Raw genomic sequence first — 24,519 nt, 5'->3', positions numbered from 1 at the left:
TGTGAAGTTTGTCAGTGCATTGCTGGTACTCCTAGGAAGAGCAGCTTCACACAGGGAAAAACAGAAGTGATGAGTAATGTCTGACATATAGTCCATCCTGGTTGGCATTGCAAGCGTAGGATGGGGTGAGTGCCTCTTAATAGGCTGTACTAATAGTATGCAAATTGCTTTACAAAACATCATAATGAGCAGCTTGGAACCATGTTGTTGAGCAAAGAGAGCATACCCAGTAGTCATTGAGGACCTTGAGGATGATCAGGGGGCTGCAGAACTTCCCATATGGAAACAGGCTGAGAAAATTTGAGCTGTTCAGCCTGGAGAGAAGCTGTATGGAGATCTCAGAGAAGCTTCTGGTGTCTGAAGAGGGCTAAAAGGATGCTGGAGAGGGACTCTTCATTGGGAGATGTAGTGATAGGACAACAGGAAAAGGTTTAAACTTAAAGAGCAGATGCTCAGGTTAGATATAAGGAAGAAAATCTTTACTGTGAGGGTGGTGAGGCACTGGAACAAGGAACTGGTTGACCAAGGAAGTTGTCTATGTTCCATCCGTGGCAGTGTTCAAAGTTTTGTTGGACAGAGTCTTGGGTGTCATGATCTAGTGTGAGGTGTCCCTGTCCACAGCAGGGGGGGTTGAACTGGATGATTTTAAGGTCCTTTCCAACCCAAACCAGTCTATGATTCTATGTTTCTATGATTCCACAATCACCTGTGAGAAGCCTGAAATTTATGTGTAAAGTTCCTGAGATGGAAAATATTTTTTTGGCTTGAAAGTTATGTGTTGTTCTGCAGGGAAGGCTTAAGAATTAATCTTCTCCTTATTTTAACTGGGGTTGACAAGTATCTGAAGGTATTAATGGGAAAGTTCAAAGAACTCACAGAATTTCAGCAAAGATTTGCCATTCAGTTAAAAATTCCCCAATGGCTATTCACAGGAAAGTTTTACTCATGGATCATTACATCCTATTTTTAAACAATGAAAACTATCTTAAAGCCAATGTATGGGAACATAATTAAACTGGAGCCTCAGGCAAGTAGTGAGACACATGGATCTTCGAAGTTGCTTGTGTGTGTAACTTTCTTTGCTAGCATGTAGGAAATGCACACTGTAACCACACCTGTGCTGGAGGAAGTTTCAAACTTAGTTGTAAGGGTTTCAAAACATGTTTATCAAGCATGGAATTATTTTTGTGAAGGCAGTTATTATGCCAATTCCTGCTTAAAGGGCTTGGTCATCTTCCAACTTTGGGCATTGAAAGAAGTCAAACACTCGTGTTTCACTATAGAGGGCAATGCTCACCAAGAATGGTATGTAAACAGCAAATTATGGGGGGGGGGAAACAACAAAAAAAGTCAGAATTTTGATGCACAATAATTTAATGAGACTGTAAGAAACAAATATCTTACTAAGAATAAAAAACACAGGGAAAATATTGCCAGGGTCTCATTAAAGGCTGCAAGTAAAGAATTGCTCCAGGGCTATGCATTCCACATACATTACTCTTTCTTTTTCATAGCATAGAAAGACTTACACAATCTCATCCCACTTTCAACCAGCCAAAGATCATTGATATAACTAATTTGAGGCCATTATTATCAGGAGCCACTGGAAAGAATAGTCAGAAAATGAAATTAAATCATAAGCTTGAGAATAACCTGTAAGAGTGATTTTAGTGATGCACAGTTCATGCTCCAGGAAAGCAATGCCAGTAATAGGAGTTGTGGAGGCACATCTTCCACCACGTTGGGTGATTGCTTCTTCTTCATTAAACATTTAACATGGTCTGCAGCTCCCAAAACCATAACCACTGGATCCATAGGAAGAATATGACCTCCCATAATTGTACAAGCTCCTAGAGCCATAAGAGCCGCTGAGGCCCAGAGGGCTCATGGATCCAAAGAAGCTCCCAGTGCTGGATGGTGCTGAGCTACCCACTATGCTCTCCTGAGGGCAGGAGCTAAGAATGGGTCCTGGGAAGGTCATGACCACGGGAGGTGGATAGATCACAGCTCTCGAATCACCACAGGAGGTGACACAGGGCTGGCTCCAGGCATTTGCAATTGGCTGTGGGCAGGTCACTTCACAGGGTGCAAGGCAGCGGGAGCTGATCATCTGTCTATAGGAAGACATCTTCAGGGAGTGGAGACAAATCTGAAACACACAACACCAAGGCAACACAAGGCTGAGAGCTCAGATACCACTGAAATGGAGGCTGTGCTTGGAAGAGAAAGAATACAAGACAGCAAAGAAAAACCAGGAGGCTGAAGAATTCACTTTTGTCTTAGCAACCATATTCGTTTTCTCATCTTCTCATGCTCTCCTCCTTTCCCCTAGAACAATACTTATTTCTTTTGACTCCTGATTATGGAGCCAAGTCAAGTTAATGCATAAAAATATCATTATCAAACAAAGAAATTGCATGTTTGATATTGAGTTATCCCCCTGTTCTTTACCATTTCTCCTTTCCACCATTCCCTTTTGAATCTGACTTCCCATGACATGAACCATTTCTTTTATAAACAGCTGCAGAAAAGAACAGAAACATTGGCTAGCATTTCCATAGTAACATCCTGTGCTGGTTCTGCATCTCCTGTAATCACTACCATTGTATGAAGCAAGTAGTTGTTATTCCAGCTTTAAGGAAGAGGTAACTGAGGCTGAGAAGTGAATGCATTGCCCAGGGCCATTCGGTGAAGTAACTGGAGAGACTGAGTTAAAATTCAGGCAAGCCTGGTTATTAATGACAGTATTCCCCAACCTTTCAGATGCTACAGCTGGCATCAGGGCTATCCTGTGTGTTCTTTGCACAGATAAAACGAGCAGCAGCCACATCCCTGAATTGCTCATAAAGAGAATTTTCTTGGCAGAATATCCCATGTTTGGGTAGGAATGTAGTATCAGTGAGCTTTCCAGTATAACCAGGGCTCCTGCGAATGTGGTCCTAGTTGTCCTCCTAAGATGACTGAGGTGACAGATGGCTATGGCAAAACTAGGAGCTGTGTGTAATTTTGGGGAGTCCTTTTCTTTAATCATAAGATCACTTGATCAGTCATAAAACCGATTTGCAGCTCCTCTTGATCTCTGTCTTACCCTACTAAAACCCATCAAATGAAAGGCTGTGATTAAAGAAAAGGAATAAAATCTTGACCATAACAAGTGTATAATGTAATATATAACAGCCTTCAAATTCATTCAGAAATAATTGCAAAGAGCAGGATAAAACATTATTGCTAATGCTGGCTTCCCAGTTTAGTCTGAGACTCAGAGTTAACTTTTCTTGGCAGTCACCAGTACAAGTCAAGTTGAACAAAGTCAGAAAGGCAGGATGGTCAGGAATTAGGAATTCACTAAATCTCACTAGAAAGAAGCTTGCATATCCCAAACTGTCAACTGCTCTAAAAGCTCCTGCCTTTTTACAGCCTGCTACTGAATAAATAGGAGACAGTTCTTTCTGAAAGAAAGCTTCAAACATTTCACACATTTCTAAGAATCAGTTTGTTTTCAGTTAAAATCCTGCATTGTCACAGCAGCATCGCAATAGAGTCAGGCTCAGGCTTACCTCTTTGCAGCAAAGAGCGAGTCAGGAGAAATGGTTGGAGCAGCCCTGAACAGGGAGCGCTTTTATTCCTTTTCTTAGGCAATCAGGAGGATATGAAACATTCTTCATGGATGATGTCCTAATGCATTATCAAACAAAAATTCACCCCACCTGTAACTGCCCCAGATAACGCAATTATTTTGCTCAGTGATGGTGATTACTATTGCGTTCTTGTCATTACACTGGCAGAGCAATTTTGTTTCTTTTGTTGCTTTTTCCTATTTCTCTGATTGCTTCATGGAGCAAAGATTGCTCAGAAGTTTATCCATAAACAAAATATGCTGACATACCTAAGATACTACCCCACTTTTCCAAGTCATACTCCAGTGAGGGGGCATTATGCAACTTATCCCATCATACCCACGCACATTATTTTCTATGACTCTGACACGAGACGCATTACACTCCACAGACACCTTCCTACTGAGTTTGGAAATGGGAAGCATTTGTTCCCGTCCTCCTGGCCAAGAAATAAGTGCAAAGCACATGTCCCACTTCAAGCTTTAACAGTACAGTTGGAGTAACCCATAAGCAGAGAGCTGCTGTTACCCAACCCTGGCATGGGGAACAGGAGAATGAGAAATTCATGTCCATCTTTCATTGTCAGGGACCCCGTGGGACAATTGCTAAAGTCCTCAGGGCTCCTGAGTGATGAACGATTCATGGTTTGGGATGAAACTGGTCAGAGAATGAAGCCATGCATCACCCTAGGAAAACCTTGGGCTGAAATCTTAAAGTGCAGCTTCAGCTGATGCAGGAGATTAGCTGCTTACTTCAGCAGATTTATTCCTCAGATTATAGAATCATAGAATAGTTAGGGTTGGAAAGGACCTTAAGATCATCTAGTTCCAACCCCCTTGCCATGGGCAGGGACAACCTCACACTAAAGCATGCCACGCTACTGATAAGACTATTTCCAGTCTCATCATTCTGTATAGCCAAGTTGACATAATTTGCCAACACTTTTCTAACCTCCTGAAGACAAGTTCTTCTCCTCTAAAATCCAGCCCCTCTACAGAATTTGAAGTTGAATGCCTGGTTTCAAGTAACCTCAAGACTTCTGTTCTAAAATGTTAATTTCATTTGTTTGCCCATCAGCATTTGGTCACTGTTAGCAAAACTGCAGTGCAATGCTGTACAGGTGACCCATGGAAAGAAAGAAGAGGAAGTCTCTTCCAGGGCCACTTTGGGGTTTCGCTCAGCTTGGTTTCTTGGCAATGCCTCTGGAAACACCCTTTGAAGTCACTGATAGTTTATGGTAGAGGATTCACATAAATAAGAAACATGTTCTGTTTCTCAGGTCCAAACCACGCCTGGTTTCACTTCATCTGGCAGCAGGTAATGACAGTGATCACAGATACCTACAATGAATCACATAATTCTTGGAGATGTATCCCTCTTCCAACCATCCTGCCCTTCTGAAGGGGCAAATGGAGCTACATACTAGTATTGATACTATTGACACCCCTGATTGCTTCTTTTGACACATGATTTTCAGGGTTACAGTTACATGCTTTACTTTAGTACTCTTATACATAGTGGCATCCAGATAGAATTATAGAATCAACAAGGCTGGAAAAGACCTTTAAGATCATCAAGTCCAACCATTACTGTAGCACTGCCAAGTTCACCACTAAGCCTTACCACTAAGAGCCTCGTCTGTATGTTTTTTCAATACTTGTACAGAAGCATTCAAAACATAGAATCATAGACTGGTTAGGGTTGGAAAGGACATTAAGATCATCTAGTTCCAATCCCCCTTGCCATGGGCAGAGGCACCTGCACACTGGACCAGGTTGCTCAAGACGCTGTGGATCCAAGCAGGACCCTGTGGTCCAACCTGGGTGGACGAGCCAAAAGGAGAATGCAGTAAAAAGGAGCAACTGCCAACAAAGGCATTGAGTAGCACTTTCTGTTTGAAGAACAGTAATTCTAAGTACTTAAAAAATAATATTCATGCCTTCATCTGACTAGACTTCAAGCCAAAAAGCATGACTGCTGCTAATGTGGACCCATTGAACTCTGTTGCTGGAATGGCCCCAAAGCTGGGAGCATAAAATATTCATAGGGATAACGCAGGACTCAGCACTGCGCTCTTGTGGTTTAGCTGCGAGCATGACTCAAGCTGAGTAAATCAGTTATCTCAGACACCTCTAGACAGGATGAGATCTACCCCTATGTGCTTCCTTTTGTCCCTAAGGAGAGACCCTACTGCAAAAGCAGACCCCAGGAGCCCTGGCTGAAAGCGGAGGGAGCTGAACAAAAAACCTTTACTCTGATTGCAATGTCCCACCTTGCTTGGGTGTTTGCAGTGTTCTCAGTGATTCAGTGCCTCAACACTGACCTGCATCCACATAGGAAAGGGATTAGAAGTCTTGATATTCCCAAAGGAAATTTAATAACAGTCCCCAAGAAGGTAACAGTATCTGGAGTTAAAATATTGTCATGAACTTTGAATACGAAATCAACTTGGAAAACAGAAACTTCAATATCTGTAAGGAAAACAAGTAATAAATAGACATCACACAAACCTGGGGAAGTCAGCTAAACCATTTCTAAGAAGGAAGAACCTGAGAGATGCTGAGGATAGTGTGGGCTGGGTAATACTTGCTAACAGTGAGGAAACTGTTTACCTGGATGAGCAGTTGAGGTGTGACATGTAATCTGTGTGTTCGGGAACTAATTAAGCTCTTGTGCATGAGGTGTCATAGATCAGTGAGCAGCCCAAGAAACAGTATAAAAAGGGCTCACAGCACAGATAGTGTCAGTTGGCTGCTCTTCTCCTCTTTGGCATCTTGAGTAAGTTTGACCCCACTTAATCTTTCTGGGTTAGTGTTGCACTTGAGTAATTTTAACTCTTTCAGAAATACTCTGCTTGCGTTTCTTATGCTTCTTTTTCATCAAAAATGCACTCCTTCTGCAGGCTTTGGTAGATGTAGTGGGTTTTGCTGCAAAACTTGGTAATGGGTGATCTCCAGCTTGTCTGTCACTTTGAGGGTGGCCAGATTGGGAAGCTTTCAGTGTGTGGAAAGCCTGGGAGAGCATGGAGGAAAAAAGGAGGGCAGGGAAGGGGGAAGTGAGAGAGAAGAAAAGCACCTAAGCATTAGCAGAGCAGCACCAGAGAGCACATTGTGAGCCCTTCCTGCTGCTGGCAAGGCAGAGCAGGGTGGTCTGTGCAGCAGCTCATGAGCAGAAGGTTGACTCAAGGTCCTCGGTGTGTTGCAGGTTCACTTCTCTGCCCAAAGGATGTCCTTCTCCAGGCAGCAGCTCAGCTCCCGCTGCTCCCCACCCTGTGAGGTGACCTGCCCGCAGCCCATTGCCAACACCTGGAACCAGCCCTGCATCACCTCCTGCGGGGACTCCCGTGCCGTGGTCTACCCACCACCCGTGGTCATCACCTTCCCGGGCCCCATCCTCAGCTCCTGTCCTCAGGAGAGCATCGTGGGCAGCTCATCCCCACTGGGGCTGGACCGGCCCAGGGGCCTGCAGGGCTCCCTTATCTATGGGGGCTGCTTCTCCTCCTCTTCTTCCAGCCAGCTCTGGAGCCAGCGCTATGGGGGCTGTGGGCCATGCTAAGCATGGCAGAAGCTGTGTCTGCCAGGAGAAGCAGTGGAGGAGCTGACAGCAAGACCTGAATGTGCAACTGAGCTGAGAAGAAAGGCTCTCTGAAGGAATAGTGAACTATGAGAGCTTCTTAGCACTCATGGGAACTGCTCTTCTGCTTGTCTTCTTTATGCTCTGTTTGCTTTTAATGTCAGTTTTCTCACAATGTATCTTTTCCACTCTTGGAAATCCAATTATTGATCATGAAAATCTGTTTCTCACTGTTAGAGCACAAAAACACTTCCATCACTGGAAACTGGTCCATGTATGCTTTCAGTTGCTTGGGACCATGGTACCATTTCTTTGGTAGTTTTATACTTTGATTTCTTTATGTCTAATAAGAATCTTATCAACTTATACTATGATTTGTCCTGTCCATTTGAAACTTGAACCAAGACAGAAAAGAAATGTGATGAAAATAAGTCAGTTTGATACAGATTATTAGGTTGGCCCTTTCAAAATCTGTCTTGTGTTTTTCCCTTACTTTGCTGAAAATCTACACTTCTTGGTCCTAATAAACACTTATGATTGCATCCAAAGAACATTCATCTGTTTGCTTTCTTCTTTGTTTTGGGTGAATGTAGCCTTTGCAAATGAATTGAATCAAACCATCCCCTTATCTTAGAAATCTGCAGATGAGTCTTGTGTTCTTACAGACGGTGTTTATATGATGCCTGTGGATTCAATCATCAGGAAATTCTGCTTACAGCATGCAGAGCTCCCCTGTGTGTCTGATTAAATCTTTACAGGAACCAGGTGTGAGAAAACTGCCCAACCCTTAAATAATAGTTTCAAAACCAGAGTAAAGTACTAAATAGCCACTCCAAAAGTATTTCAGTAGCTCATCCTTACTTCCTCTGCCTTTCCATGGAGTTTTACCAGAACCATTGTAATTCTATGCACCATAATTCCATAAAACATGGAAAAAAGAAAATATTAATGTTTCACAACAGCAAAGAAAACTTCAAGAGACAGAGTGCAAATTAGCTAGTGATGAAACTCCAGTCTGAGAAACAGGAAACTTGAATCTACTTCCCCACTCTGTACTTTCCTATCTTGCTTTCTGAGAGCATAAACCTGCCTCAACTGGAATCATAAATTCCCAAAAGCAAGTAACTTTTCCTAGGTTAACTTCTTACTACTGAGCAAAGTAAAGAAGCCTCCTTGCAAAATCCTAAGAAACAGGGAAGTAGAAATTGGAGCTTAAAGAAGGTCAGCAGACACAATTCAAAGAACAGCTTAGATGACCAGAAACCAAGTGCAGCAAAGTAATTATAGAGTTCTCAGTAAATAGGGACCAGTGATCCAGCAGTGCTCAGGGACCAGGTGGAAGCAATGATAAATTACTTCAAGGTAAATAAAAGGCAAGTAGCCCCTCAGCTGTTTGCAGTTGTGTTAATCCTATTTAGCAGAGTGCTGGGATGCCTCATTAGAATTCCGGATGTAGACTACTGGATAGTCTTTTAGGAATAAGGAAAGAGGTAAGATTGAAGGTGCAATGAAGATACACCCTATTGGGTTGTAAGAAGGTATGCTTGGCCAGTTGTTGCTTTCCAGTAAGTGTCCTATGCTGCCTTGTTTTACTATTGCATGCATGCTTCTGGGTGTGAAAATAATGGCAATTCTCTTTTCTGTTCCTTGTATTATTTTCTGTCTCCAGCAGTTTTCTATAAGTTCAAAATGGTGCAGTACAAGGTCTAAAGTGGACATGGAAGTTGGGAGAACTCATTGCCAAGCACAGGATTAACAGGGTGGTTTTGGTTGGTTAAGGTCTTAGCTCTCTTCTTGCTACAGGGTTTAATTATGATGGAAACACACATGCCTGCACAGAAGATTCTCTCAACAGTGTTATTTCGTCAAAACAGGTCAAAAGTAAACCCAGAATGCTAAAATTATGATGCAGCATGATTTTTTTAATAGGCAATAGAAAAGGAAAGTTTACAAAAGCAAAACATGATCATACAGAGAACAAGGAATCTGAGGCTTTTCCAACTGAGGTTTCTTGTTTCAGGAAGTTTCATTTCAAGCACAGTGTTCTTTTCTTCTTTTGTAGCTGTGAGCTTGACAATGCAGTCCAGTTTTCATCTGTTAACATCACTCTTGATTGCCATCAGGCAGTACCAAAAAGAAGAAATCACAATATACAAACTTTTCCATTATGATGCTTCTATAATGTTACAAGGTTGAATGTGAAAGGAGTTTTACTGCATTTGAAAATCTGGACCATGAGAAGAATAGGAGAACACATAGATAAGAAAAGACAAGTACATAAGCAGGTACAAGCACAAATACAATATGAATTGTTAGAAAGACTCAGCCTTTTAATGACAGCATCTTAAAAGCCCCATCTTACTCTTGAGTTTGTATCTTGCATTCAGTATCCTGGCTGCTCTTGGTGTAAGTGTACTCCTGCTGGGTTTGGCAGGGCTCATACCTAGAGCGATAACCAGTAAACCTCTGAGAAAAATAAGGGTATGAAAACTTGCTTTCCTGTGATCCCCCATAAACAATAGAGCCTCTGTAACCATACGATCCACCATAACCAAGTGAGGTCCCAATAGCAGCTGGTGCTGAGGATCCCACTATGCTTTCCTGAGGGCAGGAGCTGAGAATTGGCCCAGGAAAAGTGATCACAACAGGGGGTGGGTAGACCACTGCCCTGGAGTCACCGCATGATGTAACACAGGGCTCATTCCAGGCATTGGCAATGGGCTGTGGGCAGGCCACTTCACATGGTGTGGAGCACTGGTAGTTGCACAGCTGTCTGTAGGACATGGTTCTGTGGTGGAGGAGATGGATCTGAAAGGCAGAAGACTGTGTGAAACAATTCCATGTTAGTTGCCAGACTCAACTCTTCTTCCTGTGTACATCAAGCAACCTACACTTTTGACATATCTGTGCTTAATGTGTGGGAATATATCCCAAAGTGCTGCATCACAAACAGTGCTTCCTTCAATTGTGTTCCTTCGTAAAAGGAGCACAAGCACTTCTATACGTTATGAGAGCAACTGTCATCTCACCCAGCACCTTCTCCTCAGTAGTTAACCTGCAGGACAGGATTTATATGACCACCTGTTACACAGAGCTTCAAAACTGAGCTTCACCTTCTATTAAAGCCATGATAAGGCAGCAGCTCATTTCTATCTAGGAGCCAGAAGTCATGAATCCTAGAAACAGTTAGTAAGGATGTCAATATTCCCTCAAAAAGGCGGATAATGCCAGCCCCAAGCTCTCTGCAAGATTGGTGAAGCTGCTTTTTTCAGAGAGGCAAGCCCTGTTAGTGTCATGGAAGACATCTATGTAAGATTCAGTTAGAGTTATTATAAAAAGTGCATGAAAAAGTCACAAAGAATTAAAAACTTACCCAAGTTCCAGAGGAGAAGTCAGGAGAAGCTGTTAGGAGAGATGTGAGCAGTGTGTGCTTTTATACTGCTCCTGGGATAGTCTGGAGGATCTGAGACGCCCTTTGCGCATGATGTTTGATTAGATTCTGAAAGGAAGCTATTACACATAACACCTCACAGCATATAATCATTTTGCTCACTGTTGGAAGTTATTAGGCAATTCCCAGTTTTCCATTACACCTTAATATGTCATCCTTCTCTAAACTTTTGGATCATATTTAGATTCATCAGATTTCAGCCTCTCTGAAACAACCCCCAGAGAGGCAGCAATGAGAGCAACTTCAGCTATAGTTCAAACCATCTGCTTGACAACTGTGTTGTATTTTATATCTCTTATAATTTAAAATTCACTCAGAGAAAGAGGACAAATTATTAACCTCGAAGCTCCAGGGTGCAAATCTACTTGTTTTGCCTGCTTCTTGTCCTCAGTTAGAAAGGGTCTCATGTGCTGGCACCAGCAAAATAGCAAATCTGTGCAATTCACTGTAAGACAGAAAATTCAGAATAGAAACATTGTTGACTTTAAACCTTATACACTTCTCATCACCCCAACAACCAAAGCAAGGGGTGATTTATGGTCTGAAGAGAGGCTTTGCTCCGACTGTGCTAAGAGATGCTGTTTATTCACCTCCTTTTTTCCCACCTCATCTTTACAGTTACTTCTGTGTGTACTCCAGGAAAAACTGCTTTCCAAATGTAGGCACCAGGCCCCCATCTGCACAAACTGAATTTAGTTGATCTCAGCTTATATTATATGCTGTATAATGACTTCAGCAATCTTTCAGCAATGTACTCCAACTCAGTAACTTTGCATCTAGCTGTCCCCCCTGTGCTTGTCTTCATTCCAAGGCTCAGTATCTTCATAACTGGGCAATATCTGTATTCTTGGCCACAGGCAGCCTTGTTTTCAGAATCCCACAGCATAGAGCACATGATCATTCCAGAAGTCTTTAATAAGGATCTCATTGGTCTTGAGAAACCTATAAATGTTGCAGCCCTCAACTTTTCTTTTAATCCGTAAGGTACAGGAGACACATAGTGAGAGGGGAAACTCCACCTTTTTTTATTATCATTACCCTCTAACAGGATTCCACAGGGCAAGACTTTAAGTAGCAGTGACACAGTGGCCATCAAGGCTCAGCTACTTGATTCTGGATTAACATTTATCTTCTGTCCTTGCCAGACTCTCGGCTCTTCCTAACCTTCCTGCTTACATCACAGCTATCAGTCAGATTGACAGTGGTCAGTTATCTGGGGGGATGCAAAGGATGCAGCTCACAGACTCTCAGCAGTAAATGTCATGGGACATACTGTGGCATCATGGACCACGAAGCCAGATGCCTAATATTACTTAAGATGGAGAAGGATATTAGAGTATAACAACCACAAAAGAGGAGCTTGATTCATTCTCACCCAAAACCAACAAAGGGAGTGGATTGATACCAGGAAGGACTTGGTCATTGAAGTTTTGAATGGAAATGAACCATGAGATGTAGCATTGTGTAACAACATGATAAAGCAGGGAACATCAGAGTAATTAGAATAAGTCAGAAAGTTTTTGCATCATCAAGATGAGCTGAATATGCAACAAATAACAGCTGGTAAAGCTGCAGGTCCTCATGAGTAAGGTGGGTTTGTATACACAAAGTGTAAAACTGCGCTCAATTCCCAAATCTTTCCAGAACACTCCTTTTGTTATATGATTCCTGTTAACTTGGCTAAAATTAAAGTCACTTGATAGTTTCCCAAGTATGGCAATGCATATAGAAGAGCAGCTTCAGCTGCTAACCATATACTCTGCTAAAACCATGATTCTTGTAAGAGTTTGACATGAGTCTATCTACAGGGAAGCATTTTGAACTTGAAGCAGTCTGTATAAACTTGTTTATAAAATGTTAGGCAGAGAATTCTATGTCAGCAGAAGATTGATTAGGGTACCCTGTTGCTCTTATTTTCATATGGGTTTATCCTTATGCATAATCTTTAGATAGCTTCATAATTGCTTAATTTGAAAGGATTTTGCTGTAGACAACCTTAGTTTCATATGTCAAGCTTTGATATAAAGTTCTCAGAGGAATAATTCAGGTTATATATAAGGACAAAAGTCTTTACTGTGAGAGTGCTGAGGTGCTGGCACACGGTGCCCAGAGAAGCTGTGGCTGAGCCATCCCCAGCAGTGTTCAAGGTCAGGTTGAATGAGGCTTGGAACAAACTGGTCTAGTGGAAGGTGTCCCTGCCTATGGCAGGAGGTTGGAACTAGATGATATTAAGATTAAGGTCTTTTCCAACCCAAACCAGTTTATGATTCTATGAAGGAGGTTATTCAGGTGTGTTAAGTGGGTGTAGGCTCTTTGTAACCATTTAGGGGCTGTCTGGAGGAAAAAGAAACTGTCAGTCATCAGAGATGAGCCATATGACCCACACCATAGACCTGTACCAGCCCCACTTGCAGATCTTTAGCTGACACTGAGAGATGAATAAGGAAAACTGTATCAAAATGTGCATCTAAGCACAGTTAAGGAAAGACGGTTAAGGATTACACAGCAGGAAATATTATTTACATCTTCAAAGTGCCTGAGTGGTTCAACTCACTGGGTAAAACTAAGCAGGGAGTTTGTGGCCACAGTCCTGTCCCTGCCCTTGTGGTCTGGCAGGATATCCCTGCACAGATACTCAGTTCTCTGTTTATTTGTCTTAATCCCAGTATGTTTGCTCTAATGGGTTTATGTACTGCTTTAACGAAAACATTTGAAGCAAATGCAGGGTAGAAAAACAAACAGCAAAGAATAAAACAAAATCAGAGTGAGCACAAGGCAGGTAGGTGGGGGAGGCACAGATCACTGGGGTTTCAAATGGTTTGCTTTCCTCTTTTCTTACTTCTGGCTTCATTCTGACAGGATTTCCTGCTCTCTTAAGTGATCCTTGTGGCTTTAATGGTGATAGATCATCTCCCATGAGCCAAGTGGCTGCATCAGTAGCTTCTTGCTCTTTGTGACTCTTCTGTAAAACTGTATTTTTCTTTCCACATCTATTTTCTTCTGGATGGAGACAGATTTTCTGCCTTTTCTCTGGCCTGGAAGGGAAGGACCTACTGCTGAAAGTAAAACCCACCCAAATTCTACTTGTACCAATGGCAGTAATAGGCACACCTGTATTTTCCTTCCCAACTCTTCCTCCAAATCGGAAACTGCTGCAAAGAAAAACACTCTGCATTGATGCCTTGTCTTTCCTGTAACAACCACCTAGACCGCAGGGGTGTTGTGAAAATGCTGCCTTCCCAAGTGAGAGCTGCATTCCTAACCATGTAGTCTCCATGAGGGGAAGCCACACCTGCACCTGCCTGGCAGCTGGCTTTGTGCAGGGTGAGATACCAGCCTGACCATTCCTGGAGCCCCAATTTTTTTAGCCTGTCTTCCTATGGGAGGTGCTCCAGTCCCTGATCATTCCATAGCTCTTCTCTGGAACTGCTCCAACAGTTCCATGTCCTTGTTATGTTGAGGACACCAGAACTGGACACAGTACTACAGGCACTTGTCTATCTATTGCTACCCATCACAACAGCACATATGCCCCAGGATAACACACTGAGTGTATTTGTACCTGTGTATTCCAGGACTTTCAGGAGGTGGATAATCATCACCCATGGGATAAGATATAGAGGGAATCCTGCTTCACCACTGTCTGCAGCATGGGTTGATGGGATATCTGTGCTCCAGCACTTCAAACATCACTCCCCCTTCTTCACTGACATTGGCGTCTGCAGAGCTGTTTCTTTCAGATGTTCTCACTCTTTTCTCTGGCTACAGTTTCCATTCCACATTTTCCTCCCTTCTTAAATACATTATTCCAGAGGTGCCGTCATCATCACTGATGAGCTAGGCCTTGGCCAGCAGTGGGTCTGTCTTGGAGCCAGCCAGCATTTGCTCTGTTGGACATGGAGGAAGCGACTAACAGACACCACCCCTGCAGCCCCCTGCTACCATAGTATTTGTATAGTATATTTGTATTGTATCCATGGCTATAAAACATTTAGGATCTATATCAAGGTTTGGGATTTTCTTTTAACACCATAACTAATGCAGGAGACTAGTCATTGAGGATTATTTTAGCATCAGTGGGCTATAGATTTAGAAACCTTATAAATAAAAGCAGAAAACAATACTGTGATGCAGAAAGGATTTTATTGGAACTGACAAATGAGATTTATCAGACCACAGGAATACTGCAGGGAATGGCACAGAGAAGTTAAGTTAAATTTACACATAAAGCAAAGTGAAAAGGGCACACAGCCAGAACATGGTGAGCAGAGATCTATTATACAGAGGAAATTGATATTCTGGACTTGTTTCTCAGGATGGATGAGGGTGTCCTGTTCCTGAGAACTCTCACTGCCTCTCTAAAGCCACATCTCTCTGTTCACTCATGAGCTCTTGTTTTGGTTTGGCTTCTCTTGGGTCTTGCTATCCTGGGAAGTCTTGCCAGACTTTGCAGAGTGGTATGTCCCATAGCTGCGGGAGTAGCAGGGATAGGAGTACCTGCCACCCAGGGACATGCCAGAACCAAAGGAGCTCTGCATATTCTGGGAGCTCCCATACCCAAAGGAGCTGCCTATCCCCAGTGGGGATAAGGAGCCCACAATGCTCTCCTGAGGGCAGGAGCTGAGCATGGGGCCTGGGAAGACAATGGTCACAGGTGGTGGGTAGACCACAGCACGGGAGTCCCCACAGGAGGCGACACAGGGCTCGCTGCTCCAGGCATTGGCGTATGGTGCGGGGCAGTTCACATCATCAGCTGAGTAGCTGCCATAGTTGCAGACCTGTCCATTGAAAGACATCTTTCTGGCTGGAAGTAAGCCTGAAACACAAAGAGTGGGAGAGCATGGGTGAAGGGTGACAGTGCAGGTGTGCTTGCAAAAGGGAACCCTCATTTATTCAAAGCAGTGATAGTAAAGAACACATTTGGAGGGCAAATGCCACAGGAAAATCTGGTTAGAGTTAGAGGTGAGAAAGACAAAATGCATTTTACTTTATTATAAAACATAGAAAACAGAAAGTATTTTCTATTACTCTATTTCATATCTTGAAATATTTGTCACAGCATTCCTTAAACTGAATTTCTTAGATGTACATTGAACAGATGTATTAGTTCAAACTCTCCCCTGCCCCACAAAGTGACTTACCTGGTTGACCAGCAGAAGTGGAAGGAGTCTGGAAGAGAAGTGGTTTGAAGACACTGGGCTACAGGTGCTTTTATACAGCTTCTTGGTTTGCCCTAGGCGAATTGAACGATTCTTTTCCTCATTTGTAGTCATTGTCCCTCAAATACCCCTGTTTGTCACTCAGTCAAGGTAATTGTTGTCCTTATTGTCTCTCCTAACTCACTCCACCTCAGATTGCTTTTCATCATTGGTATGATGCACGTAGACTTGCATGTCAAACCGAGAGGATTTCCATCTTAGTTATAACTCTGTTGGCTTTATCAGGGACAGAAGGAGATCAAGATTTACTTTTCTATGAATCTGCAACTTAATTTGTCAAATTATCTTACTTTATTTTAACTTAACTGGTATCTCTATATGAGTTGGTCATATATTAGTGTTTGCTTGATTTTCACACTGTTATATATACTAAGCCAGAGCTGGTGATCTGAGGTCTCAGACCTTTGTCCAAAGCCACAGTATTCTGTTTAATCCTTCTACTACTATTTCAGTTTAACTTTTTTGCTTTCCACAGGAATTCATTTAGAGAGAAAGAAAACTTGAGGTTTGGAAGGAATAATTTTAAATCCTTTTAAATTTCATAGTCCATATTCAGCATTTGACTGTTAGCTACAAATTGCCAGAACTGAGTACAGCAAAATGGAGTACTAGATGTGCCCTGTTTAAATGTCAGATTTTAACTTTGATATATGAAACACAGAAATTAATCCCCAGCTCTCAGCTAATGTAACTGGCCTTAGAACCACGGCAGAGGGACATAGTTTAGTGGTGGTCTTAGCAGTCCTGGTGTAATGGTTGTTCTTGATGATCTTAAAGGACTTTACCAACATAGTCGATTCTATGATTATCATCTTTATCATCCTTGACTTAAAGGATTACCTTTACTAATCCTAAAGAATTCAAACACCAACATCTATTGCTTACTTTATTTGGAAACAGAAGTGCAGAAATAATATGGTTAAATCTCAGAAACCTGTGTTAGCCACCACGTACCTATCCTATTACTTTTCTGGGCTGAGACATACAAGAACCTGTCTCTATTATGTTGAGGATACTGATGGCACAGCCTTAATTTCCTGTAAATGTGTTGCACAGACATGATTTTTTTTCCCCATCATGTCTTGGAGATGGACAATCTATTTGGTTTCTTACAGTTCTCCAAACATTTATCTTTGACTCAGTGTCACCAGTGCAGGAGATAAAAGAAGGAGGACTTGGTATGGTGAGTACCTCAGTCTTTTAATAATCCCTTTAAGAAGGCAACAATAAAAATGACTCAATTCCTTTGGGTGTTGTACAAATGAGTGGCTGTGTATAAAGCAGTGGGAAAACAAGGGGCTTATATTCTCTTGATATCTAAAAAAACTGAGATTGAGAAATAAGGCTGCATGTATTAAATGGGCAGAAGCTAAACTGGTGTGATCACAAAACAAACATGATTTCCAGGGAAGAAGTGAAAAAGGGCACTGTAAACTGAGACCATTTCTGAAGTCTGAGGAGGAAGACTGTTGGGTGAGGATGAAGAAAGAAAAATAATGGTTCAGAAGTGGTTTGGAGGAAAAGTAATTAGCACAGGTCAGGCACCATCTGGTCATTGCTTTCCTTCCAGAAGGACAACTGGTCGTCACTTCTATCTCAGGAGACCTCTGCCTAGTGTAGACCTGCTCTCCTGAAGGTGCTGAGCCGACAAGATGTGCTAGAAACCAGGAAATACACATTTATTATTTCCCATACCCCAATGCTCTGCTACTCTACCAGGCTTCCATGACGCAGGAGCTGTAATTTGCCTCTGCATGCTCCTCAGACCTTCAAGTGTCATGGCAACATGGGTATGTGTGCAACTTAAAGACTTGCAGATGATCAGTTTTCACAGTCATTTCTATAGGGATGGAAATATAAACACCTTGTAAAGACAGAAAGAGAAAAACTGGAGATGTCCAGATTGTAGGGATGCTTCACCATCCCTCATCCTTCCACCATCCCCTTGAGAGACACCCTAACTCAGACAACAGTTAATGTTGCACTGGCACCCTTGATTATCATACATCTGGCTTTTTAAGGATTTAATTCCAGGACTATTTTACAGGACCAAGGAGAATGTGTTGCAAGACTTAAAGTCCAGTGTGAGGACCCCCTGCTAAGAAGGCCACAAGTCAGGCCTTCCAGGTCTGACACATCCTTGGGGTTTGGCATTTTGGTCATGAAACTCATTGAATTTAAACTGATCTCATGGGTCACTTAATTCTTTAGGTGCACACCACAGACAAATTTTCATCTGATTTCTTCTGCTTCCAAATTAACCTTTCCTCTTTGCATTTTTCCCAGCAGGTAAAACGCTGCTCTATCCAAGCCAATGTAACACCCACATGAAATGGGCAATCACTGATGATGATTTCTAAAAGAGATGATTAAGACAGAGGCCAAATAATTTAGCAAGCATCTCTTAGCAATTAAGTGAGCCTCTGGGAGGAGATCTCGGGCATGTCTTGTACTTGTTAGTGTTATTATTTATAATTATAATTCTATTATCTTTCAGCTTATGTAAATGAGGTTGTCGCCCAGAAACCATGAAAATAGAGAGCTCAGATAGTCACTGCTGCCAGGAACCAATAAATGAAACCAAGTAGTTTTAGGTATGGTGACAGGAAGGATTACTATCTCCTCACTCACTGCAGAGTGAGAGCCTCCTGCAGCGAGTGCAGAGGGGCGGGTTGGATTTGCCCCAGTGCATGCAAGGCAATGAGGGCCATCCAGAAACGTCTCTCCAAGTTCTTGCCAAAAATTATGCTCCAGACCACCATGCCTTATCCCAGTGTCATGGGTTCAGCAGTAGCTCATGCTCTGCCAGGGAGGAGGGAGAGATAGGGAGCCTGGTCTGGGCTAGTCGGGGAGGTATTCCATACTACAGCACGCCCTGCTCGGGGAGGGGACTGGAAGCTGGCCGGAAGGGAAGGGGTTAACACTCCTCGGGGCTGGGCTGGGGGAGGCAACTGGAAGCTGGCCAGGAGGGGGGGGGGTTAGCTCTCTCTTCCTGGCTGGGCTTGTGTCGGCAGGTGGTATCGTATTCTCTCTCCCTGTTTATTTCCTCTAACATTGATTTGTTAGTGGTAGCAGTAGTGATTTGTGTTATACCTTAATTGCTGGACTGATTTTACCTCAATCCGTGGGAGTTGTATTCCTCCGGCTCTCCTCCCCATTCCTCCGGGAGTGGGAAGGTGGGGGGGGAACAAAGGAGTGTGTGGACTATAACGGAAGAGAGTAGGGATAAAAGGAGAGCAGAAAGGTACGTTGCCAAGGTGATATAAAAGTCTCTTAAGTTTCATCTCTCTTTCTGACTAAAAGGTTTGAAAACCCTTACACCAAGCATGATAAAATCACTACATAGTTTAAAAAATGAGTCTATTTTGTCAAATCAGCAATCTTCTGTTCTGCTGATCAAGGTTATGTGCTTTGAAGCTTGGAGACGTGGAAGAAGGAAATAAATGCCTGCAATGAGTAGAAAGGAACTAAGGGTGAACACTGCCCCTATTTTGAGATGAAAGCCTTATGTAGGCTGCAAAATGGATGTGATACCATTCAACTAATAATTGCTTAACTGCAAACAACACGCAAGGATCCCTCCACCCCTTGATGTGACAAATGCAGGAAAGTTTGTTTTGTAACTAGGAAGAACTACATGCCTGAAGTGTGGCTCAGCCCCTGGACCTGCTCTGAGGAATCCTATAAAAGGGCTTGGAGAACAGAGCTCTTCAAACTGCTCTTCTTGGCTTTACCCTTGTGGCAAACTGAGTAAGTCTGACTTCAATTACATCTGTTCTCTGAGTTCAGAAGCTAATTTAATAAGAATTTTAATGCAGATTTGTCTGAGCAGTTAATATATCTTTTGCTATTAGTGCAAGAATGCTATTTTCATAAAAATAGATTCAATGACCTCTTTCAGCTTGGCAGGCTTTGGAAAATATGTGATTTATATGGAGAGTATGGAGCTTCAAGAGATTTTTGCATGTTTCAGAGAAAGAATGATTATTGATATTTGCCTATACCTAAGAGTACTTTGCAAATGAACATAATTGTTTTAGAAACAGTTTTAAGTAAATATTGCTAGGTTAATCCTCCTCTGTCCTTAATGAGGCTTTGCTGACTTCTAACAGGTTACCTAATAGTCATGATTTCTGCATATGAATTGCCATCAGACTATATATCTAGCTATAGAGGAGTAACTTTCTGAATATTATAAGCTTTGCATAAATGAGAGTTCCCCTTTACAAATGCACTTGCACTGTCAACCTTCACCAGATAAGGAATGCTGTAAGTACTCTTTCAAGATGTAAAACAGAGTAATAGAAAATGAAAAAGTAGAGCTACATGCATCTTTCTTACCTTTAATTCTAACCAGATTTTCCTGTGGCATTTGCCCTCCAAATGTGTTCTTTACTATCACTGCTTTGAATAAATGAGGGTTCCCTTTTGCAAGCACACCTGCACTGTCATCCTTCACCCATGCTCTCCCACTCTTTGTGTTTCAGGCTTACTTCCAGCCAGAAAGATGTCTTTCAATGGACAGGTCTGCAACTATGGCAGCTACTCAGCCAATGATGTGAACTGCCCTGCACCATACGCCAATGCCTGGAGCAGCGAGCCCTGTGTCACCTCCTGTGGGGACTCCCGTGCTGTGGTCTACCCACCACCTGTGACCATTGTCTTCCCAGGCCCCATCCTCAGCTCCTGCCCTCAGGAGAGCATTGTGAGCTCCTCATCCCCACTGGAGATAGGCAGCTCCTTTGGGTATGGGAGCTCCCAGAATATGCAGAGCTCCTTTGGTTCTGGCATGTCCCTGGGTGGCAGGAATTCCTATCCCTGCTATTCCCGCAGGTACACGACTTACCGTAGTGGGGGTTGCAGGCCCTGCTAAGCACTGCAAGGATTCCCTGGGGAGCTGGACCCAGCAGGGACCAGAGCAAATTCCCAGTCCATGAGTGAGCAGAGGGACATGGCTTTCAGAGGGGCAATGTACCAGCCGGGCTGCAGCAGGGGTTCTGAGTAGCTGGGCACACTCATCTACCCTGAGAAACAAACCCAGACTTTGTATTTCCCCTCCTATTGGATTAGGTATCTGCTAACAAGTCCCCAGCTCTGAGAAACATAGAAAAGGCCTTAGCTGAAATTCAGGCCATTTGTAGAAGACTAAGCATCAGTGCAAATTAGGTCCTCTATATTCTGAGCTCTTGGATGGACTGACTTCAAAACTTCTCAAAGCTCCAGGTTGATTTTGGGAGCCACCCTTCTTCATGTCATCTGGGATTAAGAAGAAAAAGAACAAAAAAGCTCCAAACAAACTGTTGTGGTGAAAACCCAACTCATTTTTCAAACACTGCAAATGCAGCACTGACAGAAGATCATCTTACAAACCGCAGCCCTCAAAGAAGACAACCACATCTACCTTGAGCTGACCCTGCAAAAGTATTCTGTGCTCTCTGCATTGCTCTGTTCTGCTGCAATGAAGTCCTTGCCCTGGTCCAATTAAAGTTTATATTCCATCACATTTGCCTTCTTGCTTTCTTTTCTCCTCATCTTAAAACTATTGGACAATGATGCTGAAGTGATGCTTCACTTGAGACATATCCTGATTGTTGGTTTGTGTGCTGTCCACAAAATGTGGACATCCTTAAAATCTTTTGTAAGGATTCATCACAAAAGGGGTAGGATTAAACAATCACACTAAACTGTTGGATTGGAGGTTGCCTTTATCCTTCCAGTATCTTACAGAGAGGGAAAAGTTGCTCACAATGCACTGGTTGCAGTAGAGAGTTGCTTATGGGCAAGAATTTTGGGAGTAACAGTGAAGCTTTACACTAATACAAAGATGTAACTGTCAGAAGAATAAGCCAAATCACATTTACCTGATCCACTGAAGAGAAAGTTAGGAGAAGCAGGTAAAAAGCCTTTGACTGTGAGAGATTTAACTCTAACTGCCTGGAGGCTAGACGATCTATCTGGTACTAATGACTTAATTTACTTGTAAATCAGATGTTATTACTTGGATCATTCCTTCAACTGCTGTAATTACCTTTCTTAGGGTTAGTTTTTAGGTCTGAGCCCCACACAGTGCAATATCCATCTGACACTTGACTTAGGCAGTTTCTGATCTTTTAACAGACAACAAAAAGTTTCTTTTCCAAGCAAAATTCTTCATTAGATTTTGAAACACTTTCCAACCAAAATTCTTTGGTTAATGTGTTGAAGAAATTCAAGTCCTCGAGCTGGAAGCAAACCTGGAGGCTGAATAAATCTGTCAACTCTATGAAGAACTGTAACTTTTTACACAATGCAAATTAATCACTGGAAAGGTAAGCCTTATACTATTTGTGTTGTATATGTTTGATTAAGAGAGCTTAATTTAGCACACTGCTTGACTGGTTTTCAAACTTCTTTAAACATCATAAGCCCATATTTTATGTAGAGTAACCCTCTTGGGCATCTTTTCAATTGACAGATGAAATTTACACCTTGTAAAAACCAGAAGGTTCATAAATTTAAGACTTTGATTTTAATATAGCAGATAAAAACAAATTGTTTTCTGTGACAAAGCAAATAACCTTGACCTGCAGAGCTATGAAGGATCTGTTTAGGAAGAGGATGAGGTCGTGTTTTAAAGTGAAACTATTACTCATTTTCAAGACCTAAAACTGCAGCAATGTCATTAATTTTATTACAGTTGAACTCTTATCTACAACACATTCAGCACACAGAAATGCTTTGAAGTCCTATATTCTGTGGAAAAAATGAGAACAATCCACATAAGTGCAGCCTAGAGCTTCCTCATAACCATCCCACACAATTTAAGCATAATCTGTGCTATAAAGGATAGGGTTTAAATTGTTAAGGGTGTAAACAAGCATGAAAGACGAATGAATTGCAGTAAGGCATGTTCCTGCTGCCCAGCCTACACACAAGGCACAAGACACCCTGCCAAACCAAATGCCAGTTCAGAAAGCTGTATTATCCCAGCTATTGGGGTTAGCAGTTCAGCTCACATTCAGTGCCTAAACCAAATCTCGGCTTCATTTTGTCTCACTTTGCACAAAAAGATTTCTTCGAGGGAGGGAGAGTTCAGTCTCTGTAAGCCTGGACCCTGCAGCAAGGAGCTGTAATGATCAATCACTAACAATAATATCCAGGAGTGAGTGAATTCCTGTGTGCGCAGGTGAGGGATTGGTCCATTGAGCTGGAGAAAAGCCCCAGAACAAAGCCAGGCCATCAATTCTAAGGCTTTCAGTCATAACCTCCTTGGGAAAGCAGAACCAGTGTTGTGTTTTAGTGCAGAATGATTAGTCAACTCTGGGGCATCTTACTCCAGCAATTACCAGGATAGTAATAAGCCTGCACGTCACTGCAGTCAGAGAACCATCATTGTTAATATCTCTTGAAATGCCTGTTCTGAGCAAGCCCAGGTCTTTCCCAGGCTGTTGCTCCAGGGATCTCCGTTATGACTCACCATAATCTGGAGATCATTTTGACACACTGGCAGCAAACAGAAAAACATGCGTGGATTAAAAGCAGAAACACAAACATTCTTCATAGCAAAAAGGGATGAACAATTCCATGGCACAGAGCGCCATCCTCACCTTTTCTGATGAAGTGCAGGCACCATCACCAAGAACTTTGTCAGCTGTCCTGGCTTCTCCACGTTAATGACACTGTGCCTTTTTCTCTCTCCACAAATAGGCTTTGATCTGCCTGGGTGGGACATGCTGTGGTCAGATATGATTTTTGATGCTGTTCAGCTCCAGGTGTGTATGTTCAAAGGAATATTTTCAAGTTAGGTCTCTCTAGCTTTCTTATTTTGAAACATGAACAAGCATTCATTGATGAACATTCATGAAGATTCATTCATGAAGATTCATGAACAGACATTGAAGAAGACTTTGCAGAGACCACAGCATACCAGCAGCTTTCCCAGGTAAATGGTGAACAGCAAGGTCTCCAGACACCAACCCAGGCCACTTTCACAGCTGCTTCATGATGACCCTGGCTGGAAGAATGTACCTAGACTTGAAGTCCTTGCTGAGTTGCCTTCACATCATGGTCTGAGTCAACCCAAGCTGTTTCCACAGGAGGGCAGCAGCCCCAGCACTGAACTAGGCAACCAGACCTGAACCCCAGCCTAATCCTACATCCCTACCAACCTTGCCCTGATCCCTCAGAAGAGAGCAGTCTGCCCCAGACCATAACCTCCCAGGCTGGAAAGAGAGATGGGAATAAAGAGGAACTTTCAAATTATCTGATGGTGACATTTATTAGTTTCTCCATTAGACCTTCCCAGCCAGGGTAAGATGGATTCCTGGCTGTTCCTGAGCAATGGTAGCTTTGGTCATTACCTAGAGCTGGTTTATTCCTCAGGTTCTCCTGCTTACCAGTGTTTACCTCTCTCCTCAAATATCTGATTTGTTTAATCTCTATGATTAGCTGAATGTGTGGTGGGGACCTAGAGGGACAATGTTGATAGTTGTGACTTCACAGCATGAAGTTTTTCCAGCCTGATAGCTTGGTGATTTACAAGGTTTTCCCTAATAAAAACACTCAGGATGCTGGATTTTTACCCCTCTGAACTATCAAAATCTATTCAATAGAGAGATAAAAATTGCTTTTGGTGTTTTTGTGGTTTTATTGGTTTGGATATTTTTTTCCTAATGTTAAA

The 24,519-nt window shown here is 42.5% G+C and overlaps 2 protein-coding genes and 3 long non-coding RNA genes across 5 annotated transcripts; 2 read left to right on the top strand and 3 right to left on the bottom strand.

Moving 5' to 3' along the window:
- Positions 1-1,356: 1,356 nt before the first annotated feature.
- On the bottom strand, positions 1,357-3,662 carry LOC101869737 (feather keratin 3-like). Its single transcript, XM_005141046.3, has 2 exons — positions 3,558-3,662; positions 1,357-2,149 (listed from the first exon to the last, which is right to left on the bottom strand). Exon 2 carries the CDS (start codon positions 2,126-2,128, stop codon positions 1,772-1,774), a length of 357 nt encoding a protein of 118 aa, XP_005141103.1. The 5' UTR covers positions 2,129-2,149; positions 3,558-3,662; the 3' UTR covers positions 1,357-1,771.
- A 2,663-nt stretch (positions 3,663-6,325) lies between these two features.
- LOC101872104 (uncharacterized) lies at positions 6,326-7,743 on the top strand. The gene is made up of 2 exons (XR_004550633.1): positions 6,326-6,395; positions 6,822-7,743. It is a non-coding gene; the product is annotated as an uncharacterized lncRNA (long non-coding RNA).
- Positions 7,744-9,091: 1,348 nt separating this feature from the next.
- LOC115947561 (uncharacterized) lies at positions 9,092-10,700 on the bottom strand. Its single transcript, XR_004081467.2, has 2 exons — positions 10,564-10,700; positions 9,092-10,013 (listed from the first exon to the last, which is right to left on the bottom strand). It is a non-coding gene; the product is annotated as an uncharacterized lncRNA (long non-coding RNA).
- Positions 10,701-14,765: 4,065 nt separating this feature from the next.
- LOC117438063 (uncharacterized) lies at positions 14,766-17,690 on the bottom strand. Its single transcript, XR_004550631.1, has 2 exons — positions 15,783-17,690; positions 14,766-15,457 (listed from the first exon to the last, which is right to left on the bottom strand). It is a non-coding gene; the product is annotated as an uncharacterized lncRNA (long non-coding RNA).
- Positions 17,632-21,363, top strand: LOC115947555 (scale keratin-like). The gene is made up of 3 exons (XM_031054846.2): positions 17,632-17,650; positions 19,488-19,610; positions 20,348-21,363. Exons 1-3 carry the CDS (start codon positions 17,647-17,649, stop codon positions 20,731-20,733), a joined length of 513 nt encoding a protein of 170 aa, XP_030910706.2. The 5' UTR covers positions 17,632-17,646; the 3' UTR covers positions 20,734-21,363.
- Positions 21,364-24,519: the final 3,156 nt, after the last annotated feature.

Source organism: Melopsittacus undulatus, assembly GCF_012275295.1.
Source record: "Melopsittacus undulatus isolate bMelUnd1 chromosome 20 unlocalized genomic scaffold, bMelUnd1.mat.Z SUPER_20_unloc_1, whole genome shotgun sequence".
Taxonomy (NCBI): domain Eukaryota; kingdom Metazoa; phylum Chordata; class Aves; order Psittaciformes; family Psittaculidae; genus Melopsittacus; species Melopsittacus undulatus.
Note: the sequence above shows the minus strand (reverse complement) of the source record. Positions and strands in the feature narration are given on the sequence as shown.

What these genes read in the sequence shown, in the direction of transcription:
- LOC101869737 (XM_005141046.3), bottom strand. Translation starts at nt 2,128, where the DNA reads ATGTCTTCCTATAGACAGATGATCAGCTCCCGCTGCCTTGCACCCTGT.
- LOC115947555 (XM_031054846.2), top strand. An exon ending in TTACCCTTGTGGCAAACTGA is followed by an intron (nt 19,611 to 20,347) that starts GTAAGTCTGACT and finishes TTTGTGTTTCAG; the next exon opens with GCTTACTTCCAGCCAGAAAG.